At 40.9% G+C, this 24,556-nt stretch overlaps 3 protein-coding genes across 3 annotated transcripts; 2 read left to right on the top strand and 1 right to left on the bottom strand.

The window, feature by feature from the left end:
• Window positions 1-11,338: 11,338 nt before the first annotated feature.
• LOC116201469 (peroxidase 60-like) lies at window positions 11,339-13,173 on the bottom strand. The gene is made up of 4 exons (XM_031532716.1): window positions 12,872-13,173; window positions 12,306-12,485; window positions 12,057-12,216; window positions 11,339-11,905 (listed from the first exon to the last, which is right to left on the bottom strand). Exons 1-4 carry the CDS (start codon window positions 13,088-13,090, stop codon window positions 11,487-11,489), a joined length of 978 nt encoding a protein of 325 aa, XP_031388576.1. The 5' UTR covers window positions 13,091-13,173; the 3' UTR covers window positions 11,339-11,486.
• A 5,101-nt stretch (window positions 13,174-18,274) lies between these two features.
• On the top strand, window positions 18,275-19,207 carry LOC116198707. The gene has a single exon (XM_031528930.1). The coding sequence runs from the start codon at window positions 18,460-18,462 to the stop codon at window positions 19,012-19,014; it is 555 nt and encodes a 184-aa protein (XP_031384790.1). The 5' UTR covers window positions 18,275-18,459; the 3' UTR covers window positions 19,015-19,207.
• Window positions 19,208-22,302: 3,095 nt separating this feature from the next.
• Window positions 22,303-23,630, top strand: LOC116199120. Its single transcript, XM_031529412.1, has one exon. The coding sequence runs from the start codon at window positions 22,654-22,656 to the stop codon at window positions 23,464-23,466; it is 813 nt and encodes a 270-aa protein (XP_031385272.1). The 5' UTR covers window positions 22,303-22,653; the 3' UTR covers window positions 23,467-23,630.
• Window positions 23,631-24,556: the final 926 nt, after the last annotated feature.

Below are 24,556 nucleotides of genomic sequence, written 5' to 3'. Positions count from 1 at the left end.
AAACTCAAACCCATAGGATCTTTCTTTGTTTACTCAGGTCAATGAGTCACATCTCGACTGGACACCTACCTCCATACACAACTAACTAGGACTACCGTCTGTCGGATACTCATGCTTAGTACATGTATATAAGCAGAAGCAAATACTAATTACCTATGTATGAGATAATCGCGTCATCTCAGGTCTAAGAACTATATGTACTAATACGGTCTAAACAATATTCATTGACAATAATAAAGTGCCACGTGAATATTATTTACGTGTCACAGTTCGACTCACTTATTTCTATAAGTATGTCTGTCTATATATATGATAACGAATAGCATGAGACTCACTACTCTCTCTTCATTAGCATCTTTATACTAGTAATGGATACAAGCAGAGGTGACGGTCTATCTGAAATGATAGTGTCAGTTAAGATTCCTACAGTCGCAAATAGTTTAAAAAAAATACCATAATACTCTGTCATTCATATTCTCTTTGAGAATGAAACATCTGCCAAGTATTTTATCGACTTACCCTATTAAACACAAACGATTTATGAATAAAAGAATAAATACCACTGTCATAAATAGGAATTATCCAATTATATATACTGCTCTAGGGTATATAACTAACAGCCTTGACCTATAGGATCGGTGTATTCTGCATATATATTTACAAGAGAGTACAAAGTTGTGTCCGGATGCATAATATCATATACAAGGCAAGTGTATAATGTAATGAGGGAATGTAATTTCGATTTATATTCTAATGCACTCCTCAATCTGTTAGAGGTGATGATACTGACAAATTGTGATAGTGTGATTAAAAGAATGACACTGATAAGTTTTTGGTTAATATATCTACTAGCTGATTTGATGTCAAATATATCCCCTCTATAACCACTATCAAACAAAATGATAGTCCAAAGCAATGTGCTTGGAACGCTGATGTTGAACTGGATTGGCAGCAAGATAGGTGGCACTTATATTGTCATAGCACACAATGATAGGACTCAATATGGAACGCCCAATAATAACAAGAAGTTGTCGGAGCCAAAGAGTTTCTGCTACCGCATATGCTAGAGCACGATACTCGGCCTCGGTGGAGCTCTTTGGACACCGTGGGTTGCTTCTTAGACCTTTAGGAGATAAGGTTGGGACAAGGTTGGGACCAATGAAGAACACATAGCCTGTAGTTGATCGGCTTGTGTCTAGACAACTTGCGCAGTCTGCATCTGTGTATGTTGTAATATTAAGGTCTATGGATAGGCGTAGAGTTAGGCCATGTTAGATAGTTCCTCGTAGATAATGCCAGATCATTTTCGCTGCTTGGAGATGTGTCATCCAAGGGGCATGCATAAACTGACTCATGAGATTAACTGTAAAACGGCTGTCAGGCCGAGCAATAGTGTTATATTTAAGGGCACCGACCATACTCCGATATACAGTAGACTTACCTAATAATTCTCCATCACTCAATGATAAACTAGAGCGAGATGGTAAAGGTGTCTTAACGGCTGCACATTTATCTAGACCAAATCTAGTAAGCACATCATAAATATATTTTTACTAGGATAGGAAGAGAAAAGAAGAGGAACGCGTTACCTGGATACCTAAAAAATAATGTAACGGACCAAGGTCTTTAATGGTAAACTTGGCAAAAAGAATGCTAACAAACCGATCAAGTATTGATGGTAGGGTCGGCATTATTTGACACAATCTGATAACACGACATGGATACGACACAGAGTTAAGCGATTTCCAGTTAAGGCTAAATGTGTTTCGTGTCTAAACAAATCAGACTCGTTTAGACACGATAAATAATCGTGTTTAAATGAGTTCAACCCTTGTAACCCATTTAGACACTATTAGACCTATTCATATTGTGTTAATAAATTTGTTTCACATATTGTATCGATTTATAGAAGAAAGTACAGTAAAATCATCTGAATTTATTTATATAAATCACCCATTTGTAGTTTTTTTTTCGTGTCAATCACATAATAATATGTAATTAAAATTAATAGTGTCATATCATATAGGTATAATATGTACCTAAAGGTAATAGTGTCATATCATGTAGGTAAATATACATACACATTTAGACACGCTTAGTTAAACGGGTTAGATGTATTGTGTTTGTGTCAACCCGTAATTAAACATGTCGTGTTCATATTTGAAAATCTCGATATGTTTATTAAATATGTTGTGTTCGGGTTTAGAGCTTTCTGACACGAACCTGTTTAGACACGATCTGTTTAAACAAGACACAACATATATTGTCACTCCTAAGTGATGGTGAGCTCCCGATAAGTATAATATTATCAACATATAACAGTAAGAGATAGTATGCTGGCCATGTCCATATATAAACAGAGAAAAGTCAATAGGAATGGAGAAAAATCGGAGAGAGTGTAAGAATGTGTTGAATCAGGTGAACTATGCTCTAGGAACCTGTTTCAGACCATACAAATTTTTGTGAAGACGGCATAGGTGATTTGGAAAAAGAGGTTGAACAAAACCGGGAAGTTGTTTCATATAAACTTCCTCTTGAAGAGTCCCATGGAGAAAAACGTTCTTAACGTCTAGCTAGTAATAGATAGTATGAGACGGATAGTAGCTGATTTAACTACTAGATTAAAAGTATCATGATAATTGATACCTGCCTAATGACGAAATCCTTGTACTACAAGTCGGGCTTCGTACCGTTCTATAGATCTATCTGCCCGATACTTTACCTTGAATTTTCATGTGCTCCCCGCCACATTAACCGAGGGTTCGGCGGTACCAAGCTCCAAGTTCCGTTCCGTATCAGTGCATTAAATTCCTCCACCATTGCATTACGCCAGTTAGGATCTTTTGCAGCATGTGAATAGCAAGTTAGTTCTGTGACCATAGGAGACGAAGTAGTGAGAAGTGAAAGTTTCGGATTGGATTTAACATTCCTGACTTTGACCGAGTAGTCATTGGATGTGTGTTTCAAGGTTTATCTGATGATGATGGTCTGGATTTAGAACAAGTAGAGCTGAACGAAGAGTTAGATTGAATGGGGTTCGGTTCAAAGGTCTAAAAATTGCCCTGATTGCGGCATCAACCCAAAATTGAGACGGTAATTTACTTTGAATTAGGAAGGTCCGGACCAAATCAAGAATGTGTCGATGTGAAGAACGAATTGGAGCAGAAGAACTTGGTATGTTTTCATTAATTCGATGTATATGTATACAGCCAAGTCCAATCAATAAATGGAAAGCATAAAATATGGCTAAACTAGTGATACCTAAATATGGAAAACTAGGATATGTATACAAATTATAGTGAGGAATAAATCATTCCATAATACTCCCCCTCAAGTTGGAGAATGAGGATTCCGAATCCCCAACTTGCTGAGAAGAAAATGGAACTGATCACGCCCAAGTGCCTTAGTAAAGATGTCTGCCAGTTGAAAGCGTGTAGACACATGGGATGTGGCGACAGCTCCAGAGCGCAAATGTTGCCGAACAAAGTGGCAATATATTTCAATGTGCTTGGTGCGCTCGTGAAAAACTGGATTAGAGGCGATGTGGAGAGCTGCTTGATTATCACAGAAAAGATGCATTGGATCGGCATGATAAACACCAAGAGAGCTGAGGAGAGAACGAAGCCATAAAAGTTCACTGACAGTTGTGGCCATGGCTCGGTATTCTGCCTCGGCAGAAGACTTGGAGACTGTTGTTTGCTTCTTGGTCTTCCAAGAGATGGGACTCCCTCCTAAAGTGACGAAATATCCAATCAATGACCGTCGAGTCATTGGACAACTAGCCCAATCTGCATCACAATAAGCAGTTAAAGATAGAGATGTTGGACAGAGAAAAATCTCTTGTCCAGGAGATTGCTTGAGATATCGAAGCACTCGTAGAGCAACGTCCCAATGTCCTTGACGAGGATCTTGCAAGAACTGAGAGAGAATGTGAATAGGGTAGCTGAGCTCCGGCCTAATGATGGTGAGATACAAAAGACGACCAATCAGTCGGCGATATTGGCCCGGATCTGGAATAGGGTCACCACTGTCTTGAGATAAGTGGTGTTGTTGCTCCATGGGGAAATAAGCAGGTCGTGAACCTAGCATACCGGCTTCAGTAAGAATATCCAGAGTGTACTTTCGCTGATTGAGAAATAAACCAGAGCCACTCCGAATAATCTCTATCCCCAAGAAATAGGACAAAGGACCAAGATCCTTAATGTGAAAACATTGGCGAAGATAAGTCTTAAAATTATAACACAAGGCAGAATCATTGGCCACGAGAATCATATCATCAACATAAACCAGAACCGCAAGAAATGTGTCACCATGGGAGAAGGTGAACAGGGAGTGATCAGCGCCGGATTGTTGAAAACCATATTGAGAAAGAGCAATGGCGAACTTAGAATACCAATTTCGAGATGCCTGACGAAGGCCATATAGGGACTTTTGCAGATGGCATACCTGATTAGATCCGGTAGAACGAAAACCAGGAGGAAGAGACATGTAAACCTCCTCATCCAAGTCCCCATGAAGGAAGGCGTTATTAACATCAAGCTGATGCATCTCCCATTTTTTAGCAACAACAACAGTTAATAAGCAGCGAACCGTGACCAATTTGGCTACCGGTGCAAATGTCTCATGAAAATCGACTCCTTCAACCTGAGTGAAGCCCTTGGCCACGAGTTGAGCCTTGTAACGTTCCACAGTGCCATCAGCTCGTCTTTTAATCTTAAAGACCCATTTGCAGCCAATAGGTTTCTTTCCGGGAGGTAATGATTGAAGAGTCCATGTGCCGTTATCCTCGAGGGCACGAATTTCATCTGCCATGGCTAGGCGCCATTGTGGAATCTTTGCAGCCTCTGAATAAGTCCTTGGCTCTAAGTCAGAGTCAAGTGCAGCAAGGAACGACAATTGGGTGGCATCAATATCAGAATAGTGAAGATAATGCTCGAGGGGATGAGACGTACCTGGAGAGTTTGATGGAGCGGGTGATATGATTGGGGGGGTAGAAGAAGAATCTAAGCAACGAGCAGTGTGGGAGACAAAATCACTGAGCCAACTTGGCTTTCGGATATCCCGCGGAGCCTTGGAACGAGCTATGGTGTCTGCCATACAGTTTGTGTCAGAGGAAGGTCCCGGGTCGGCAGAAGAAGCAGGGCCTGACATGTGAGCAGGCGATGTAGACTCAGGGGATTGGTGTTGGTCCAAATGAAAACCAGTATCGACGCTAGTCCCAACCGTCCTGGAAGAAGATGGACTGGATAAGGGAGGAGCCGTACTATTCTCAGAGGAGATGGTGGACTCCCCCTGAGCTCCCCCTGGACCTGAAGTGTCCAAAAACCGAATTCCTGAATTTGCCGAACCGGATTGAGTCGGATTGCCGAAAGGAAAAAATTCCTCATCGAATTTAACATCCCGAGAAACAAAAAATTCTCGATTCTCCAAATCAAAAACTTTCCAACCCTTCTTGCCAAATGGGTACCCAACAAATACGCATCGTCTCGAACGTGACCCGAACTTATCTTTGACACGTGAATTATAGTGTGCATAGCAAAGACATCCAAAAATACGAATGTGTCTATAATCCGGCTTCTGTCGAAAAAGGAGTTCAAATGGGGTCTTGCCTGACAAGATATTTGAAGGTGTAAGGTTAATGAGGTGTGCTGCGGCGGAAACACATTCTCCCAAAAAATCTATTGGAAGAGAGGCTTGAAACATCAAGGCCCGAGCTACATTGAGAATGTGCCGATGTTTGCGCTCAACCCGTCTGTTTTGTTGAGGAGTGTCAATGCACGAGGTTTGATGGATGATGCCGTTGTCAGAGAAATAATCTTGGACAAGCCGACTCATGAATTCTGACCCATTATCACTTCTCACGGTTTTCACTGCTCGATCAAATTGATTCCTGACCAACTTGCAAAAACTAATCAGGAATCCTTGCGCCTCCGACTTATTTCGTAAAAGATAAACCCATACAGCCCGGCTATAGTCATCCACAATTGACAGAAAATATTGAGCACCAGAAATAGATGATATTTTATAGGGTCCCCAAATGTCACAATGAACCAATTGAAATGGAAATGAGGCTTTATTCGAACTAATGGGAAAATTGGAACGCGTCTGTTTTGCACGGCAACATACGTCACAGAGCGAATTATTGACTGAATGATGCATAGTAATAGAATTGTTCTCAAACCGAAAACTGGAAGAAGGGTGTCCCAATCGCTTATGCCAAATATCTTCATCATTTGCTCTCATTGCCCGTAGTTTTTGAAGAGATGAGGATACTCGTCGTAAAATCCACACCCCCCCGTGAAGTTCACCCACTCCAATCATACTCCCCAAGGTGCGGTCCTGGATCAAGCATAAATCAGAAATGTAGTGTACACTACAATTAAGTTCCCCAGATAATTGAGCCACAGACAATAAGTTACAATTGAAATCCGGCACATAAAGAACATTTTGAAGTATCATATTGACTCCAAAAGAAACTTTGCCTATAAAAGTAGCTTTTGTTGTTCCATTTGGAACATGAATAATTGGACCATTATTAACGGGAGTCATATCAAAGAGGTTATCCAGGCTGCCAGTCATATGTCGTGAAGCTCCCGAATCAATAATCCAATCAAGATTTGAGGTAATAGGTTCAAAAGTCTCACCACTTAGACGATTAACCTCACCATCATCGCGAGGAATCATTGACATAAGCTGTTGTAATTGGGCCTCAGAAAGATGGGCCAGTTTGCTAAGGTCCGCAGGTAGTTCGGCATGGGCCTGTGCTGCAGTATAGTTCCCTGGGCCTGTAAAGGATTGTTGGGCCGACTGATGATGAAAACCCTGTTGGGCCGACTGACCGGGCCTCCACTGCCCACGATTCAGTTGGGCTTGGCGCTGATGAGATGGGCCACCCAAATAGGAGTTACTCGGGTCTCCTAAAAACGAAAACCCGACTCCCCCTCCTCCTCCTTGTTTGTTCTGCAGAGTCGAGGGAGAAGACGCCGAGTTCCTCACGCCCGGCCGAGAGCCACCAGCGCCGGATCCCTTCGGATTTCTCTGGTCGGAACCCGGATACCCATTCAGCCGATAGCAAGTGGCCCGAACATGGCCATTCCGACCGCAGTAATCGCAGAACGGGCGGCTTCAAGGTTTGTTTTCTCCTCTGGTGAAACTACTGAAATTAGGGTTAGGGTTTGATCCTCCCCCGAAATCGTGACTGATTTTTGCTGCAAAACCGAGCGATTCAGAAATTGTTTCTATGCCGTGTGTGATTAATCGTTGTGCCTCGTCGTTTGCTGCAATCAAATGTGCCCTATTCGCATTTGGCAGTGGCTCCATGCTCAAAATTTGAGAACGAATGGTCTGGAACTCGGGATTGAGTCCTATTAGGAACTGATGCAATTTCTCCTTTTCCTTGTAGGCCATTAGTCGAGCTCCAGCATCACACGAACAGACGGGTAAATCGAGATACATATCTAATTCATCCCAGAGACTCTTTAACTTTGAATAATACTCTGAAACTGATCTTTTCTCTTGTCTGAGCAAATAGATATCAGTCTTAAGCTGGTGAATTTTTGCTTCATTACCTTGGGAAAATCGTTCCTTAAGATCGTCCCAGAGAGTTTTTGCATTTCTCACTCCTGCCACTGAGTTCTGTAACTCTTCCTCCAGGTGATTAAAAATCCATGAGAGGAGCATTGAATTACAAGTCACCCACTGCTCACGGTGAGGTTCTCCTTCTGCTGGTTGTAATACTTTTCCTTCAATAAAACTGAGCTTGTTCTTGGCCTGAAGTGTTGTTTGCATTGCTAGAGACCAAGTATTGTAATTCCTGCCATTTAATTTGCAGGAAATAAGCTATGTGCCGGGACCATCAGAAGGGGTGAAGAGATAAACAGGTGGTATGTTTCCACTTGATTCACTGTTATTTGCTGATTTCGTCATGGTGATGATAAACAGGAAGAGGAATGACGCTCAGTGAGCAACACTGGCAAGAGAAGCTCGGCTATTTAGACCGTGAAAGACAAAGGGATGAAGGATGACGCTCAATGAGCAACACTGGCAAGAGAAGCTCGGCTATTCTGGCCGGCAAAGATGACGAGACGGCTGGCCTCAGGACCACCGCTCTGATACCATGTGAAGAACGAATTGGAGCAGAAGAACTTGGTATGTTTTCATTAATTCGATGTATATGTATACAGCCAAGTCCAATAAATAAATGGAAAGCATAAAATATGGCTAAACTAGTGATACCTAAATATGGAAAACTAGGATATGTATACAAATTATAGTGAGGAATAAATCATTCCATAATAGTCGATGTTTCCTTTTAGCCATCCCATTTTGTTGGGGCGTGTGTGGGCAAGACATACGAAAAGTAATTCCCGACTCTTCAAATAATTTCCGAAAGCTCAAATTGTTGAATTCAAGACCACCGTCACATTGAAAAATCTATTATATATATTCTTGTTCAGGAGATTCTCAATTTGGAATTTGAACTTTCTAAAACTTCCGATTTTCTTCGTATAGGAAAGAGCCATGTGAATCTGGAAAAATCATCAACAAAAATCACATAGTATCTAAAGCCCAAGTGAGATGTAACAGAAGAATACCAAATGTCCGCATAAATTAATTCCAAAGGGAAAGTAGCACAATGGCCAGCACAATTAATGGGAGCCTAGAGGACTTCCCCAAATTACAAAGACAGCAAGAATCATGAAATACTGGAAAATTTGGAATTAAATTTCGGGACTTTATTACAGAGGAGATCGACTTATTTCGGTGTCCTAAGCATCAGTGCCATACAGTCAAGGACTTAGTAGTAGCTAGTAATGCAGTCGGAGATGACAGACCGATGGGATACAGGGATCCATCAGAAGGGCAGCTGAGTAGGGTCTTCCCTGGCACTTTGTCCTTGACAAAGAAACTAGTATCAGTAAAAATAACATAACAGGAGTTATCGTGACATAGACGATGAAGAGAGACTAAGTTGTAATTTAGAGAGGGAACACAGAGAACGTTATTTAACTTAAAGGTGTAGGTGGATATAGGAATTTGCATAGAACCAATCCTTTTCAAAGATAATTTAGATCCATCGGCACTGACAATATAATCAGAACAAGAAGATGGAGATGAGTAGCGAAGATACCTTTACTATTTGCCATATGGGAGGATGCACCGGAGTCCAGGTAAGCATTGGCAGATGGATGATCATTAAGGGTAAGGGTAGCAAGAGATTTTCGAACATGCTGAGATTGATTCTGATTAAAATATTCTGAGCACTGAAGAGCGGAATGGCCAACACTATTGCAAATTTGACAAATGACTGTCGAAGGACCCTGCCCTAGTATAACATCCTGAGTTGATGAGAAATTACCAGAAAGCCTTACCAGAACCGGTGCATATGGCGATTGAACCCTACCATACACCACCTGGGAGGAACCCCTGCGATAGCCTTGACGTTCCCATCCACCAGAGCCATGGCCAGGGTTGTAGCCAGCATCATTCTTCCACTGGCTTTGGTCATGACCACCTCCATAGGAGTTTGAGCGGCCAGTCCCGCAGCCACCCCCTTGGTTTGAGCAACCCCCTTGACTCGAGCACCCTCCGTTCTGATATCCACGACCACCCTTGTTAGGGTAAGTCTGCACATGGAGAGCCGTGGCTGGAGCAAGTTGAGGCACAGGATAGTATTGACGAAGGCGTTTCTCCTGATTGACCAGCATATTCCTAAGGATGTCAAAGGACAGAGGATCATGATCAAGAGAGAGAGAAAGTAATAGACGATTCGTACTCCCTGGGAAGACCGGCGAGTACATATGCAGTGAGTTCTTCATCATCAACATTCCTTCCAATCTCATGCAACTGATCAGCGAGCCGCTTGCAGGAGATATTTCTCCACTCCTTGATCCTCAAGCTTGACACGAGTGAGCTCCAGGCGTGTGTCAAGAGCTCGGGACCGAGACCTCTCGACAAATCGAGTATGAAGTCCTTTCCCAGACTTCGTGTGATGTAAGTAGAGCATGAACCTCCTCCAGCAGATCCTCGGAAAGGGTTGAGAAGATTCAAGAGCGGAACATTTGTTTGGTACATTGTCAAATGTTGTAGCTGAGGTCGGTCTCAGGAGGGCAGCACGTGGTGCCATTCATGGGACATGAGGAAGGTTGAGAAAAGGGTTCTCCATATCATGTAATTGGAGTGATCGAGAGTAATTGTGACGAGGCTGGTGATGTTAAGGGCAGCAATTGCCCCGGTGGGAGGGACAGTAGGGGTTGGCGTGGGGATGATAGGGACGATTGGGTTTGGATGGTTGTCGGTGGGAGGGGTGGTGAAATCAGTCTGGGGTTGGAGGTTTGACTAGTAGTCTCTGCCATGGGGTCCATGGGGGAACGAGAGATTGATGTCAGAGGGGAGGAGAGAACGGCTGAGTATATTTTAGGGTTAGAGTTGGATGGAGGGAACTTAAGGCTCTTATACCATATGAATAAACGAGACCTTGATTTATAGGGTCGGTGTATTCTGTATATATATTTATAATAGAGTACAAAGGTGTGTTCCGATACATAATATCATATACAAGGCAAGTGTATAATGTAATGAGGGAATGTAATCTCGAATTATATTCTAACACCCGTGAACGTGAAGAAGTTGCCATCGACTGGCGGGACCGCATTTGATGGGACCACAAAGTCGGTGAGTATATCAGCATCCCGGGCGTCAGAGCAAGGGACCGCCACAAATAAGGAAGCGATGAAGAGTGGGAAGACTACCAGGGGAGCTTTCCAAGACATTTGAGACGGTTTCTGCGGGATTATTAGATGAGTTTCGGTGACTGTAGACTTAATCATCGGATGAAGATACTCAGCTCGGCTAATGTAGTAGTTATATATTGTCTAGTCAAGTAATGATACAGATGATCTTCTTGCAGGGCTGGGAAGATACTCAGTTCGGCTAATGTAGTACTTATATAGTGTCTACAATTTCGGAAACTACGATGTCTTCTTCTTGTCGCAATCTTCATTTCGGTTTTGATAGGTTGCCGGAAAATACGTTGAACTTGTTCTTATGTCATCAATCTCTATTAGGATCAGCACCTATTAGCACTAACAGCAAACACCAAAGATCGTAGAATATGCGTTGATGAATTTCCAGAGGAACATGTGCAAGGTGAACTTTGTGACGACAACTCTTAGCCGGGACGATTAATCGGGTATATTCATCAAAAGGTGCTTCAGTAATAAAGGATTTCGGTGATGTTAAAGTTTCGGCCGACTTGCTCTTCCCAATCACATTATTTCAGTGTCAACTCAAAAACTCTATGACAGTTAATTGAAATTCAATCATGGTATTTGATATAGTTAAATGATAATATAACATGATTACAATCATCTTTCCAACATAGGAACTTCAAAGATCAATCAAAATTAGCAAAAGCAGCAATAGAATAGGAAATTGATAACAAAATAATCAGAACTCCTTCAATATTAAGTTGCTCTTGAAAGAAGTCACTTGCTCCTCGATGGATTGACTGCACGGCAAGATTTCCGGATCTCACCGGGTGAGCCGCTCTGGAGAGCTCCGAGCTTGACCATGGCCTCGCCAAACTTGGTTGAGAAATCCAAGCTCTTGGCGATCTTTGACACGGTGGCATTGGTGAGCCTGTCCAGAGCGAGCTCCTGGTCAATCTGTAGGATGCCCCGGTGAGCCTGGAGCTGTTTGTAGTAAGAGTTGTCGACGGTCAATGCACTCAATTGGTTCTGGTCAAGGTTCACAGTGTTATCGACCTTAGATTTCTCAGGGCACCTCGATCTGAGGGTACGGACAAGGGCAGGGTCCATGGTTGGATCGGGCTTTCCGGTGTTCTGGAAGTTGTAGAGGCGGTCTTGGAAGAACGAGCAGTGCGCAACCCCGACAGTGTGACCTCCTATATATAAGCATGAATTTTCCAAGTTATTTCACTAGTTAAGCAATAACTCTGATAATAAGCGGTTTGAGACATTCTGTAATATGTTCATTGTTCACTATGTGAATTATGCTTGAATATGAAACCCGAAATTGTCTTGAAGTGAAAGTACCTAGAAGAAAGACCATGTCTGTTGCAGAGAGTCCCTTCTGAGCAAATGCAGATATGGCCTGCGAAACAGAAAATGAAGGGCCGGGAAGATTGACGTTCGAGGCAAGTGATACGAGCCCGTCTTTCCTTCCAGTCTGCACCGGGTATTGCCCTCCTCCGCTCTACAATATTTTTGAAGCATTCGTTGATCGCCAGTTTCATGTTAAATGAACAATATGTACGTGATAAATGAGGAGGAAGTTATATGTACCAATGACACAGCGTCCCGAGTGGCCATCACGATGATATCAGCGCAAGAGATGACTCCGGGGCATAGGGCCTCCACTGCAGTCTTGGCAGCGTCGATGATCTCGTACCCTCTCACGCTCAAGTTCGGAGAAGCAGTCTTTTCACTGTTTTTCCCATCAAGCAGTATCGATGCATCACATCCCTATTCGTACATATAATCGAAGCAATGTTAGCCCCTAGCGTGGTATACGTTATTTTATTATGCAGTAACAATTAAACTCATGTATACGTCATCCCAATAACCAAGAAGTTTGAGATTTGATATTAAGTGAAACCTCCCTTATTCCTTTATTAGCTATATGATTTCTATTTCATTATACTAGTTCGATAGTTCTCCCTTGTAACCGAAAAAGAATTTCTTTTTTCCCTATGCAAATAAAATTAGGAGATACATTTAATTAAATCAAGCTAAAAATAATTAACTCCAGCCAAAGTCATTATTAATTAAGTTAGATCTTTATAGTTCCGGCATGAACAAAACTTAATTAACCAGTGTGCCTTTAAACTAGCTAGAGTTTAATAGCTCACATTTACGAAGCAGTCGTGGAACTGCATGCGAAGCAATGCCGCCGTGATGGTACGGTCCTTGTTGAATTGAGCCACCACAACACGTCGCACCACCCCCTCGACGTCAGCTTTCCCGCACTTCCCCTTGTAGAAGCCTGCCTGGAGGGCGCCTTGGCAAGGGCTCACAAGGCTCACCAAGGCCAGAGCCAGGGCCAGCACCAGAGCAGCCATACGTGCCATTTGCGTTTCCGTAGCTATATATATCAGTAGATTCAATTATCTCTTCTTGAATGGTGAAGATTCGTAGTCCGGTACGAAGCTTTGTTGAATGTCCTTCGGAATTTATAGAGGGATGGAATGGAATGGACATTGAACACAAAGTGTTATCACCAACCCGAGAATCAATTTCTAATTAGGGGCGAGTGCCCAGCACGATTGTTTGCTCGAATTTGGTGTTCCATTCAAACAAACTTAATGATGTTTCTTGGTACAATTATTATTCTTTGTTATTCTTTTGTTTTTGTTTGACTTTTTGGATAGAAAACATGACCGAATAAATCCATGCGATTAATTATTTTTGGTATATGTATATTGAAATTTGGAACATTTAAGAAAAGTCAGCTGAATTTAATCATGCTGGAATTAGTTTTGCATTCTTATAAAAAAAATAAGATGAATTTTGTTCGGTCGGTGCTACCATAGACTTTGAGTTATCTGCCCAACAAGGTTGGAAATTGACTTTATGAAATTGTTATTATAATCAATTATAATTATTTTTTGCTGAATATAATCAATTACAATTAGCTTCTTCTTTCTTTCTTTTTTTAAGATTCTATCACAAGTAGCAAACATTTGGTATAGTGGGAACCATCCAATTTTCTCATCCATATATATTATTATTGATCTGATACTACATCAAGGCAAAATTATTTTTCTGCTCCATTGGTTATTCATTTGTTATCTATTGCTATTGTAAAGTTTGGCGTAACTTTTCTTTAAAAAAAGAGACTCCCATTAGAAAAAAGTGAATTATCAACCATCATTTCTTTTTTTCTTTTTGGTGGACATCAACCATCAATTAAGAAAATCTCTTCTATGATCAATTTTATCAGTTAATTATTTTCGATGTACATAGGGTATCTAAAAGTCCAATTGGGGCCCATTCAATCGAGCCGGATTCGCCACTAAGGAGTAAAGTTCTCCTATCATGAATTTTCTCAATTTACAATACTCGCACCGAAGACCTTACTTAAATGATACAATTGTCGAACCGATTAAATCAGCCCACGTTGATTATTTAAGTTAATATTTTAGGCTAGAGCTAATTCCACCAGCTCCTTGATCAATCCACTCCATTTATTATTCATCTTACAAAGATGCCCCGATACCATATTAATTAGCTTAACTAATATGGATAGAACCCTTAAATCACTCTTTTTTATCTTTATTTATTGGTGTATGCTCATAATTTATTTCCATGTGAATATTTTGCTTCTCGCTATTGTAAATATCCACCACTCAAAAATTATTTTTAACAAAAATTATGTTTTTCCTTTGTAAAATAAATGAGAGCAAATATAATGTTAGTCAAGAAACTCAAAATTTTATTTGTTTTGTGGTTCATTACTGTTAGGATCAAAAAATTGGCCCGACTTGTCGCCCAACTTATCATTATGGACCCACCTCTATATACCAAATCGGTAATAATTCCTAGAAAATATTCCCTCCATTATTATTTGTCATATATCTTCAATATTTTTGATAAAATATATGCATGATATTTCTACGGGATATTCCATTACATATTATGCGCAATTAAATATCTCAAGCAGATTATAATATCTCGATAGATATCTCATACGATCTCTATAAATACCCATTTTTATGTAGATTCAATTCTTTACTCTTTCTGAGCAGTCTCTCATTTAAGCGAGGAAAATTGAGATTCCCTCCCGTTCTTCCCCTTTTTCTAGGTCGCTCATGGTCACTCGAGACTCGTAATTTGCACGTCATCAAGATCGGATTTTTCCAATCTCAACATGGGCATTGTCCGTGGGACACGGCACGAAAAACCGTGATCACGGATACTTACAGAAAGCTCATGGATTTTACTTGCATGGAAACTTAGCATTCATAAGCTAAGTGTCGGCTTCTTATTTTTCATCCTTATCATCCAATTAAAAGGAAAAGGAAAAGAAAGTGATCTTTGATTTTCAGATTGAAGTTTACTTGCAAATTCTTGTTAAAAATTTGGCCACTCCCCTTCATAAAATTCATTGCACAATAGTTTCCCAAGACTTTCTCTGACGATCAAATCAACCTCAGTTAAAAAAATAATAAAGAACACTTTCGTTTAATTATGTTAAAAATATTTAGCTTTTTCAATTCAATATTTGGATGTTGATTCTTTTAATCCTTGCATCTAGCCTCCAATCAGCACCATAATCTGCCCATCACGACATGGGTAAGGGGGCTGGCATCTCAATAAGAAGCGAAGCAAACCTCAATCTGGGAATGGGGGCCGCAGAATTCTTACACCAATCGCAGAGATCATCGCCAAGAAGCCGTGAACAATGAGTCGGGGGGCTATAAACCCTCCACAGCACGATTCAGATGACAGCGTAGAGCTGAGCTCTTCCCTCATGGTAGTAACAACGCTCGACAACCACGAGCGGAGCCTTCCTCCGCGGAAGCAATAATGTTCGACAACCACAGGGGAGCCTCCCTCGCGGAAGCAAAAACGCTGGACAACCAAGAGTAGAGTCTTTCTTCGAGGAAGCAAAAACGTCCAATAACCTAGTACAGAGCCTTCCTTCGCGAAGCAATAATGTTCTATAACCAAGAATAGAGCCTTCCTTCGCGGGAGCGACAACACCCAACAAACAACGGTGGATCTTTCTTTTACAGGACTAAGCTAATGATAGAAAGCCCTCTCATAATGTGGTCGTCGCTCATAATGCAATATTTAAAAACCCTCTCATAACAAGATTGTCGCGCATAATGCAATATTTAAAAGCCCTCTCATAATGAGGTCGTCGCTCATAACCCAATGTCAAAAGACCTCTCATAATGAGGTCATCATTCATAATGCGATGAAAGACCTACTCGAAGTAAAGACTTTGCTTATAATGCGAATCTAGACTTCTCATTAAAGGATATTTGCTTACAGCACGATCTTGATCTACTCACGTGACCTCTCGAGCTCGTGGGAGTGGGGGCTTATTTTAAAGACTAGAAAATTGGCCCGACTTGCCAGCCCGACTTATCATTCTGGACCCACCTCGATACACCAAGTTGGTAACAATCCTAGAGGAAATATTCCCATTATTATCTGTCATATATCTTCAATATTTTTGATAAAATATCTACATGATATTTCTATGGGATATTCCATTATATATTACGTACAATTAAATATCTCAAGCATATTATAATATCTCGATAGATATCTCAAACAGTCTCTATATATACTCATCTAGGTACCTCCTAAACTCTAGATTCAATTCTTTACTTTTTTCCGAGCAGTATCTCATTTAAGTATCGGAAAAGGAAATCGAGATTTCCTCCCGTTCTTCCCCATTTTGCAAGTTGCTCGTGGTCACTTGAAACGCATGGTCTGCACGTGATCAAAGATTGGATTTTTCAGACCTCAACAATTACTCATTTAAAAATCTTGATGTCAAAAGAAAAGGAACCCAAACTCCATATTCAAATAAAATTATTTTCTTGAGAAAAATAGAAGAAATACCACCTTAATTAATAAAAGTGTATTAAAGCTTTTCAAAGTTTATGCGGATTGTGAATTTTTTATTTTCCATTGACGTTTATATTTCTTTTTTCAAAGCATACAAGTAATGGGCTTGTGTTTTTTAAAGTAATAGATTTATGCAGTTGTTCACATATAATCGTACTTTTTTATTTAATTTTTCTCATTTATTTATATCATAATCTTTTAAGTTAGATATATCAATTTAATAATATTCATGATGTTTGTAGTTATAAAAATCAGTGCACGCTAAATTAGATATATTATAGGAAAAATTAATATTACATACACTGCCCCTTTAGAAAGCAAGTAATGTAATGGACAGAAAAAAAAAATAGTATCAAATTCATCAACTTCCGCCAACTACCCATTTGAAACATTACGGTTGTTGGAGTAATTAGCCAAGGAGCTAGAGCAATGCCTCATGAAGGGCATACATGTTATACATACATATAAATATATATATATATATATATTGAGTTTTACAAATAACGAAATTAATTTATATATATATATTTGGTTGTGTTTTCATTTTTCTTATGCATCAAGATTTTTCACCAAGTAATAAAGATACTATAAAAAAATATTTTTAGAACTTTATAGATTAAATCATATTCTTCTCATCTATTGTTAAACATTATGAAATTTCTTTTAATAAATATTATATGGTTCGTAGATATGTAGAGCATAGAGAATATATTTTCAGATGAGAAAATTTAATACATTGACTAAGAAAAGAATGAATGAGAAATAAGATAGGGATTTAAGAGCTAAATTCGTATTTAGTTAGAGCAATTAATATGCTATTGAGGGTATTTTGGTACCATGGGCAACAAATAGAGTGGATTAGTTAAAATGGGGTAGAAATAGGCCTAGCCAATATTTGAATATAAAAGACAACGTTGTAATTTCTATAAAAATAATTTTGCTCTTTCAGATAACATTTTCACATTTTTAAAAGAATGCATTGCTTTTTTTCGGTGTGAGCTCCGATCTCCAAAAATGACTAATTCAGTCAATTCGGGTTAACCAATTAAAGAGTAAAGTTCTCTCAGCGTAAATTGTTTGCATTAACAAGGACTTAAACCGAAAACCTTGTTTAAGTGGAAACAAGTGCCGGATCACTCGAATCAACCTACGTTCGTAATGCATTGCTTTTTATATCAATGTCTTGGAAAACATAATTAATCCCATAAATGAATTGAGGGAAATGAAAGGGAAGAAATGGAGGGAATGGAGAGATAGGACCAAGATTTTGAAAAATCACAAATTATTACTCTTCCGCTATCCTTTATTTCCCTCCATCTCCGTAAATCAAAAACAAAACCTCGAAGAATGAAGATTACAGAAGATCATAACACAGCGCGCGAATGCAAACAACACCAAGCAAAAAAAAAAAAGTTTCCTTTTGTATTGGCTTTTTTTTTGTGATGCACGTTCTCCAAATAAGAAATAGATCCAACGGTTACGAGAGCTCGGAACCAATGCACTAAACGGACCGAAAATACAACTATGTTCTCCGAATCCGACAATGCCGCCGAAATAGAGTGAATGGCATGGGTGCAATTATCCATAAAAGCAGGGTTACTTTTCCAGATAGAGACGCTCGGCATGTGACGAATCGGAGCAAACATACTTTCCCTTGAAGAAATGTTGTTTCTTCCTAACTCAGCAATGCCGAAATAGACGAATGGCATGAGCGTAATTATCCGAAATGCAGGGGCACTTTTCCAGATAGCTTCCTTCAAGAATGCCACCACTCGCCTTATCTACCAAACTCTCTCGGTTGAAACGACGCCGCCGGCACTGAGCGGATTCCCCGGGAGGACGGACGGCGACCCAAATGGGCAAAAAATTCAAATGGAGCTGGACCTCCGCTCTGATCGGAGCCGCGTCCGCCGCCGCGGCCACCGCTGTGATCCTCGCCAAGCCCAGGGACCCCACCTTCGACCTCATCTCGGTCGACGTCACCTCCTTCAAGCTCAAGTTCCCCTCCGTCGAGGCCGAGCTGCTCCTCACTGTTTGCGCCACGAACCCCAACATCGCCCCCGCCCACTACTCCCCCACCACCGTGTCCATCTTCTACGACGGCTCGCTCCTTGGCTCGGCCGACGTCGCCGCCGGATCCCACCCCTCAAAGTCCTGCCAGGTGCTCCGGCTCCCAGCCCGGCTCGACGGGGGCAAGCTCGCCCACAACGCCGGGCGGTTCTTCGCGGACGTGGCGAGGCGGGAGGTGGTGCTCGACACGGCGGTGGACGTCGCCGGCGACGCGACGATCATGTGGTGGGACCGCAAGTTCAAGGTCCACGTGGATAGCCGCGTGACCGTTGATCCGGTTTTCCTCGATGTGATCGATCAGGAGCACAAGTCGCAGCTCGAGGTCTCCTATTTGTGGTAGAATTGTAATTTAACCACGTCCGAGGGGCACAAGTGTAATTCAGAGCCCGTGACTGATTATTGGGCCACCTTCCTCTCTTCCTTGTAAATGAAACTGGGCCTTCTTTTGGGCTTTTTTCGGCCCATATGAGATGCAAGTATTGTGGTCACTTGGACCTTGATTTTATCAAGAATCGGTCGGCTATTTCGGTTTACAAGAAAGTCCCACGGGTCTAATAAAGTATATGAGCAGAGAAGATAAAAGGGCTGGGAAGTTTAACTAATGAGAATTGAACTGAGGACCTCTTCATTTCGAGTTTAGAATGAAGAAGTTCGGTTTTTGTATTTATCAGATGACAAATATCACTCCTAATGGTGTTACATACCAAAAACTAAAGGACAGATGGTCGTGCCATGGTTGAGTTGTGGCAAGTAGCTCGAAAAATCTGACAAGAACAGTTACCGGTCGGTTTCTTATATATATATTCCTCTTAATCATACATAGTTCTTTGGTCATAAACTTCATTTCGATTCATGAACTTCTTGGTTACATTGAGAACGATGTCTAGTTTTAGAGGAGTGTATCGTCCTTGTTGCTTCTGTCAATGGCACGAACGGATTCTGCTGGAACTGGAAGAGCAATAATCAGAACTTTATCTTCAGTTTTCCGAAGCATACTCCTGCAGGTTGCATCTGGGGCTGTTCTACCGCAGGAAGGAGGCCCCCTCATTTTCGGCCATTCGTTTCCCGAGCAAAACATGACGAGTCTTCGTAGGAATCACACGTTCTAAAGTTTGTGAAGTGTACTAAAGAGTTTGTCATCCTCTGCATTGTCTGTCTTAATAACTATATATGTTTCCCCAATGTTCGATCTCCCGACTGGATTAGTCAGAACCCATTGGGCTTCTGGATACCAGTCTGTCCCCACTAGATAATTAAAGTGAATGAAACCTATTACGATGAGAAACCAAAAACCGAGTGAACGCCAACGGCTACCCTTCACGAACATATATTTCATTGAGTCGATGTTTTTACCCCGGCCCACGGAAAACAAACACGTGTCGTGATTTGACTTGCTTGTTGTACCGCCTGATCGTGCTAGATCGTAAAATACGGTCTCAAGGCTGTCACCGTCTGTACTCCCTAGCATGCTTGTAAAATAATTAGGAGATTGGCTGGGTACTGAAAATGAAGGGAGGATAGCAACCAATCGATAAAATTTTTTCTATGAGAGACTTGATATATTGCAATGGCACAATCATTACTGAAAAAAAAAACGCTCGATTTTAATTTTTAAAATCTTATGATTTGATGTTTTTACTTTTCACAGTGAATTTACTCGCCATAAAAACTTAAATATGATAGATTTATGTACCAAGTAAAAAAATTGAACTATTTTATTGTCATTTTTAATCCGACAGAAGGACAATCAATTGATTTTTTATGATTATATAAGGACTATAGCGGTTGTACCTTAGAAAATTTAAGAATGAATTCATGATTTCTTATGATACCACTTTTTGTTGGCAAAATCACCATTTGTAAATTAGACAAAGGAGAAATATTTGATTTACTTATGGTATGTTAGTAAATAGTAAGAATGTACATTGTGACCCTTAATAAGGGCTATTATCCATTGAATATGAAAAAAGATATTTTCGGAGCACGATATTTATTTTTTATGAAAATTTATTATTTTCAAATTGATGGTACATTTTGATTTTGTGAATCCTCCACGATTTTTACTTAAAAAAAAAATTCGATTACAAAGTTTTTACTTAGAAATTTCATTGTGACTATCTTCCCCTAATACCTACCTAATGGCTGTAAGTTCGATTATATTCTTGACCCATTCATTTCTCATTTGCGTTATTTCTTTATTGGCCTCCTTACAACCGAGAAAAATAAATCAATTTCTGGATGGCAATGGAAGAGGATACTATGGAATATGCCTTGTGTCCATGGGGAGGACAAACATGAGAATGAATGGCCCATGATGTTTGTTTGGCTGTGGCTCTCCCTGTTATCTAAATCTGGATATACAGCAGCTGACCCTCCAATTTGATTAAATATCATCTCTCTACATCCTTAAGTTTGTCTCGTATTCCCGGAATTCGCGTAATGTGGCATAGGATAGCCACAATCGAAGTCAAGTGTGGCCCATGTCCTTTTTGCGGGGTTCGTCACGATCCGATACCCATACTCTGTACATGCGAACGTCATGATTTGAAGCAGTCTTACTGTAATTAAGAACATATGATAACTCTTCTAGAAATGACATTTTCGTATCAATACTTGGATATTCTGTTTCAGATAATCCCGTAAATTTTCTCCCATTGTGCCTAGAAATCTTTTCTTGCTTCTGATATGGTTTGATGGGTGAGTTTAGATAGTTCGCAAACATAACTATTCATCCCGAATTTGAGATATAGTATCTTACTTCTATATCTCCAAACTGAATTGAGATATCTGCCATTGGTAAATTTAAATCTTCAAAATTAATGTTGCTGCCGTACATACCTTTTTATCTGCATATATATTTTACACAATTTGAGGTTCTCTTTTTATTTCTTCCTAAGATTTTTTCTCGATTACAAGAGAAGCCCAATACAAGAAAATAAAAATTCTAACATAGCTAATAAAGAGATATGAGCAGTCTCGCAAATGAGAATTGAATATGCAACCCTCTTAATTTATAGGCGATGACATGCGTCACCATGCTAATACCCTATTTTTCTATTTCTTCATTAGGATTCGATTGTACCACTAACTTTCCTTCTGCATCTCATGAGGCCCCCAACCCAAGTCAATTTTTTTTTCTTTCTTTATATCTCGGATCCTTGATCTTTTTTCTCAGTTTGAAAATAGCCCATATTGACAAGCAATTGTATTTTTTCGGCTACAAAGGAGGTCCAAAACCTTATGTAATGAAAGATAAATCCTAAATAACTAATAAAGAGTAGTCTCATTAGATGTCGAATCTGTGGCCTTTAGGTCAACATGCAATTATATTTGACAATTACATTTAAGATGAAGCAAACAAAAACTCGAATAGTAAAATCCCAAAATGGATAAAAGGTAATTTTTCATTCGAATACAAAGTAGGGTACAATCAAAATCATGTCTGCAAAGCACAACATCTCCTATAAATTTAGATAAAATAAATTAATTATGTGGCGCCTGAACTGTTACAAAACATCCTCAATTAAAGGTTATTTTCCATGGACTCCTTTTCTTACTAGAAAAGGTCAACCGAAATCCGAACAAACCTCAACCACCAAACGATATGGCTTGGCTCGATAACCACCAATCCCTTATTCCACTCCAAACCAAACCCTAAAAGGAGATGATAAATGTTAAAGGCTTCTTCCCAAAATCGGCACCTCCCAATTAATAGGAACCTTCCTTTGATCCTTTCAGACCCATTTCAATCCCGTGCTGTCCCCACTTCTCCCTCTCACACCCCAAAAAAGAAACTATTACAAAAAAAAAAAATTCAAGGAAAAATATTTATTTATTTATTTTTCATTTTTCCGAGAGAAGCATAGAAAAATTTTCATTCCATTTCATTACATTCCATGTGAATGATAAGAGGAAGGAAGGAAGGAGGGAACGGAGAAGAAGAGGAGAGTTGTGGAGGGCTAGCTTAAATATTTATTCCATGGCTGTCTGTGAGAGCATTCAGCAGGTCTTCGAGACCCCCTCCTTGCCCGAGAAACCGGCTCTCATCGAGACGCTCTCTCCATGGAAGAACAAGGTGGTCGAGAAGTCCCCGTCATTCACCGAGATCTTCGGGGAGCTCCGTTTCCAGGAGGATCCTGAACCTTCCTCCCTTTTCGATCGTCCTCTCCCTATGTCGTCGGGGCCGCCTTCCGTCGTAGGTTCTGACGTCCTAGCTTCCGGGGTGAAAGATCAGGAAGAGGAGACGGAGCACTCCATCAGCCAGTCCGTCCCCAGCACCCCGAAGAGCGACTACTTGGCCTCACACAGAAAGAGTGACAGCTTCTCGTCCATGAACTCCGAGAGCCTGCAACTCTGCACGGAGGGGCTAGGATTGGAGAGCTTCGATGACCTGGAGGACTTGAGGATCGAGACGGATGAAAACTGCCAGTTCCGGGAGGAGAGGAGGCGGCTGTACTCGCCCTCAGGGAGACTCAGCCGCGAGTTCAGGCGATCGAGGTCGATGGGAGCAGGGTTCCCTCCCCCGATCCCGAGCCTAAGCATGACCGGGAAGCCCTGGGTGTGCTTCAAGTCGTACAGGCATGACGGGAGATTCGTCCTAAAGGAGATCCGGTTCCCGACCCAGGAGTTCCTCCAGGCGTCTAGGGAAGACGGGCGGTTGAGGCTCCACTTTGTCCAGCCCAAGGATGAGGTCCTAGAAGAGGAGGCCGAGGACGAAGCGGAGGAAGTAGAAGAGCGAGGACCGGTAGAAGATCGAGATGGAGGCGACGGAAAAGAAGGAGTAACATGGTAGATTAACCGTGTGAGGTGCCCTTTTTTTTGTTTCTTCGAGTTAAAGAAGGGTAGATAGGTTCTTCGATCATCGGAAAGATGAAAGACATGAAATCTCAACAGGTTTTTGCATAGAAGTTGTAAAATTCCTCAAGTTGTTTAATCTCAAACTTTCCTTTTCTCCTTCTTCGTCCCGCCATGGAATTCCTTCCTCTTTTCCATTTCCATCCTCCTCGAATAACCGGGAAAACGCGAAAACGGATTGCATTGGGGTAAACTGAACAGGTTTTCCTTCTTATCAATTACAGTATTCCTCGAAGATGCATTAAGCCAGTTTTCGTGCGATTAAAGTTACTGCATGTTTTGCATTATATTTGAGCAGTTATGTGGAAGAAGATAATGCCGCACTTCGAGCAGGGGTCGGTCGGACTCAGGATCTCATAGTTTTGAGTTCGATAGCATGTTAATCCATTAAACTCATTTTCAGATGTCTGAGATCAATATCTTTGATGTCCAACCAATCATATATATGACTCCAAATCCTTATCCCTTCCAAGATCCCTGGCTTAACTTCTCATCCATATATTTGATATTTCCTTGGCCCGTGCAGTAAAACACGCACGTGCGCGCGCGCACATATATATATAATAGGCTAGCCTTTGCACGGAAGCCATGTGCTCAAACTTTATCGGATGCATATACAAATCTGGCCCAAGCTGATCAGGGATTATTTGCCCTAGAAGCTCACTCTACGAGCCTAATTGTGTCTCCGTCTATGTGTTTGATTACATTATTTAGATTGATCCGATCCGAACTGCAAACTGATACGTCCTTGTAATGGACATGATTAGCCCAGTTCAACCTTGAGTACGATTCTGACAGACTTGGGCTTCTTCCTGGCCTTATGGGTAGAGACGAGTCGAACTCGAGCATATGAAATACAACTGTTAAGGATCCTGGATCCCAACAAACCAAGCTTCATCAAGCCTGAGAAAAGATATCTGATTCGATCGAACTCAATCATAGTAATGAGCTTGAAGTTTGACAGGTGAATCGAGCTGAATCGAACGGGGTCGGAACCGAGACTGGTGAAACAGTGCAGTGAAAGAGAT

This window comes from Punica granatum, chromosome 3, assembly GCF_007655135.1.
Source record: "Punica granatum isolate Tunisia-2019 chromosome 3, ASM765513v2, whole genome shotgun sequence".
NCBI lineage: Eukaryota > Viridiplantae > Streptophyta > Magnoliopsida > Myrtales > Lythraceae > Punica > Punica granatum.
Note: the sequence above shows the minus strand (reverse complement) of the source record. Positions and strands in the feature narration are given on the sequence as shown.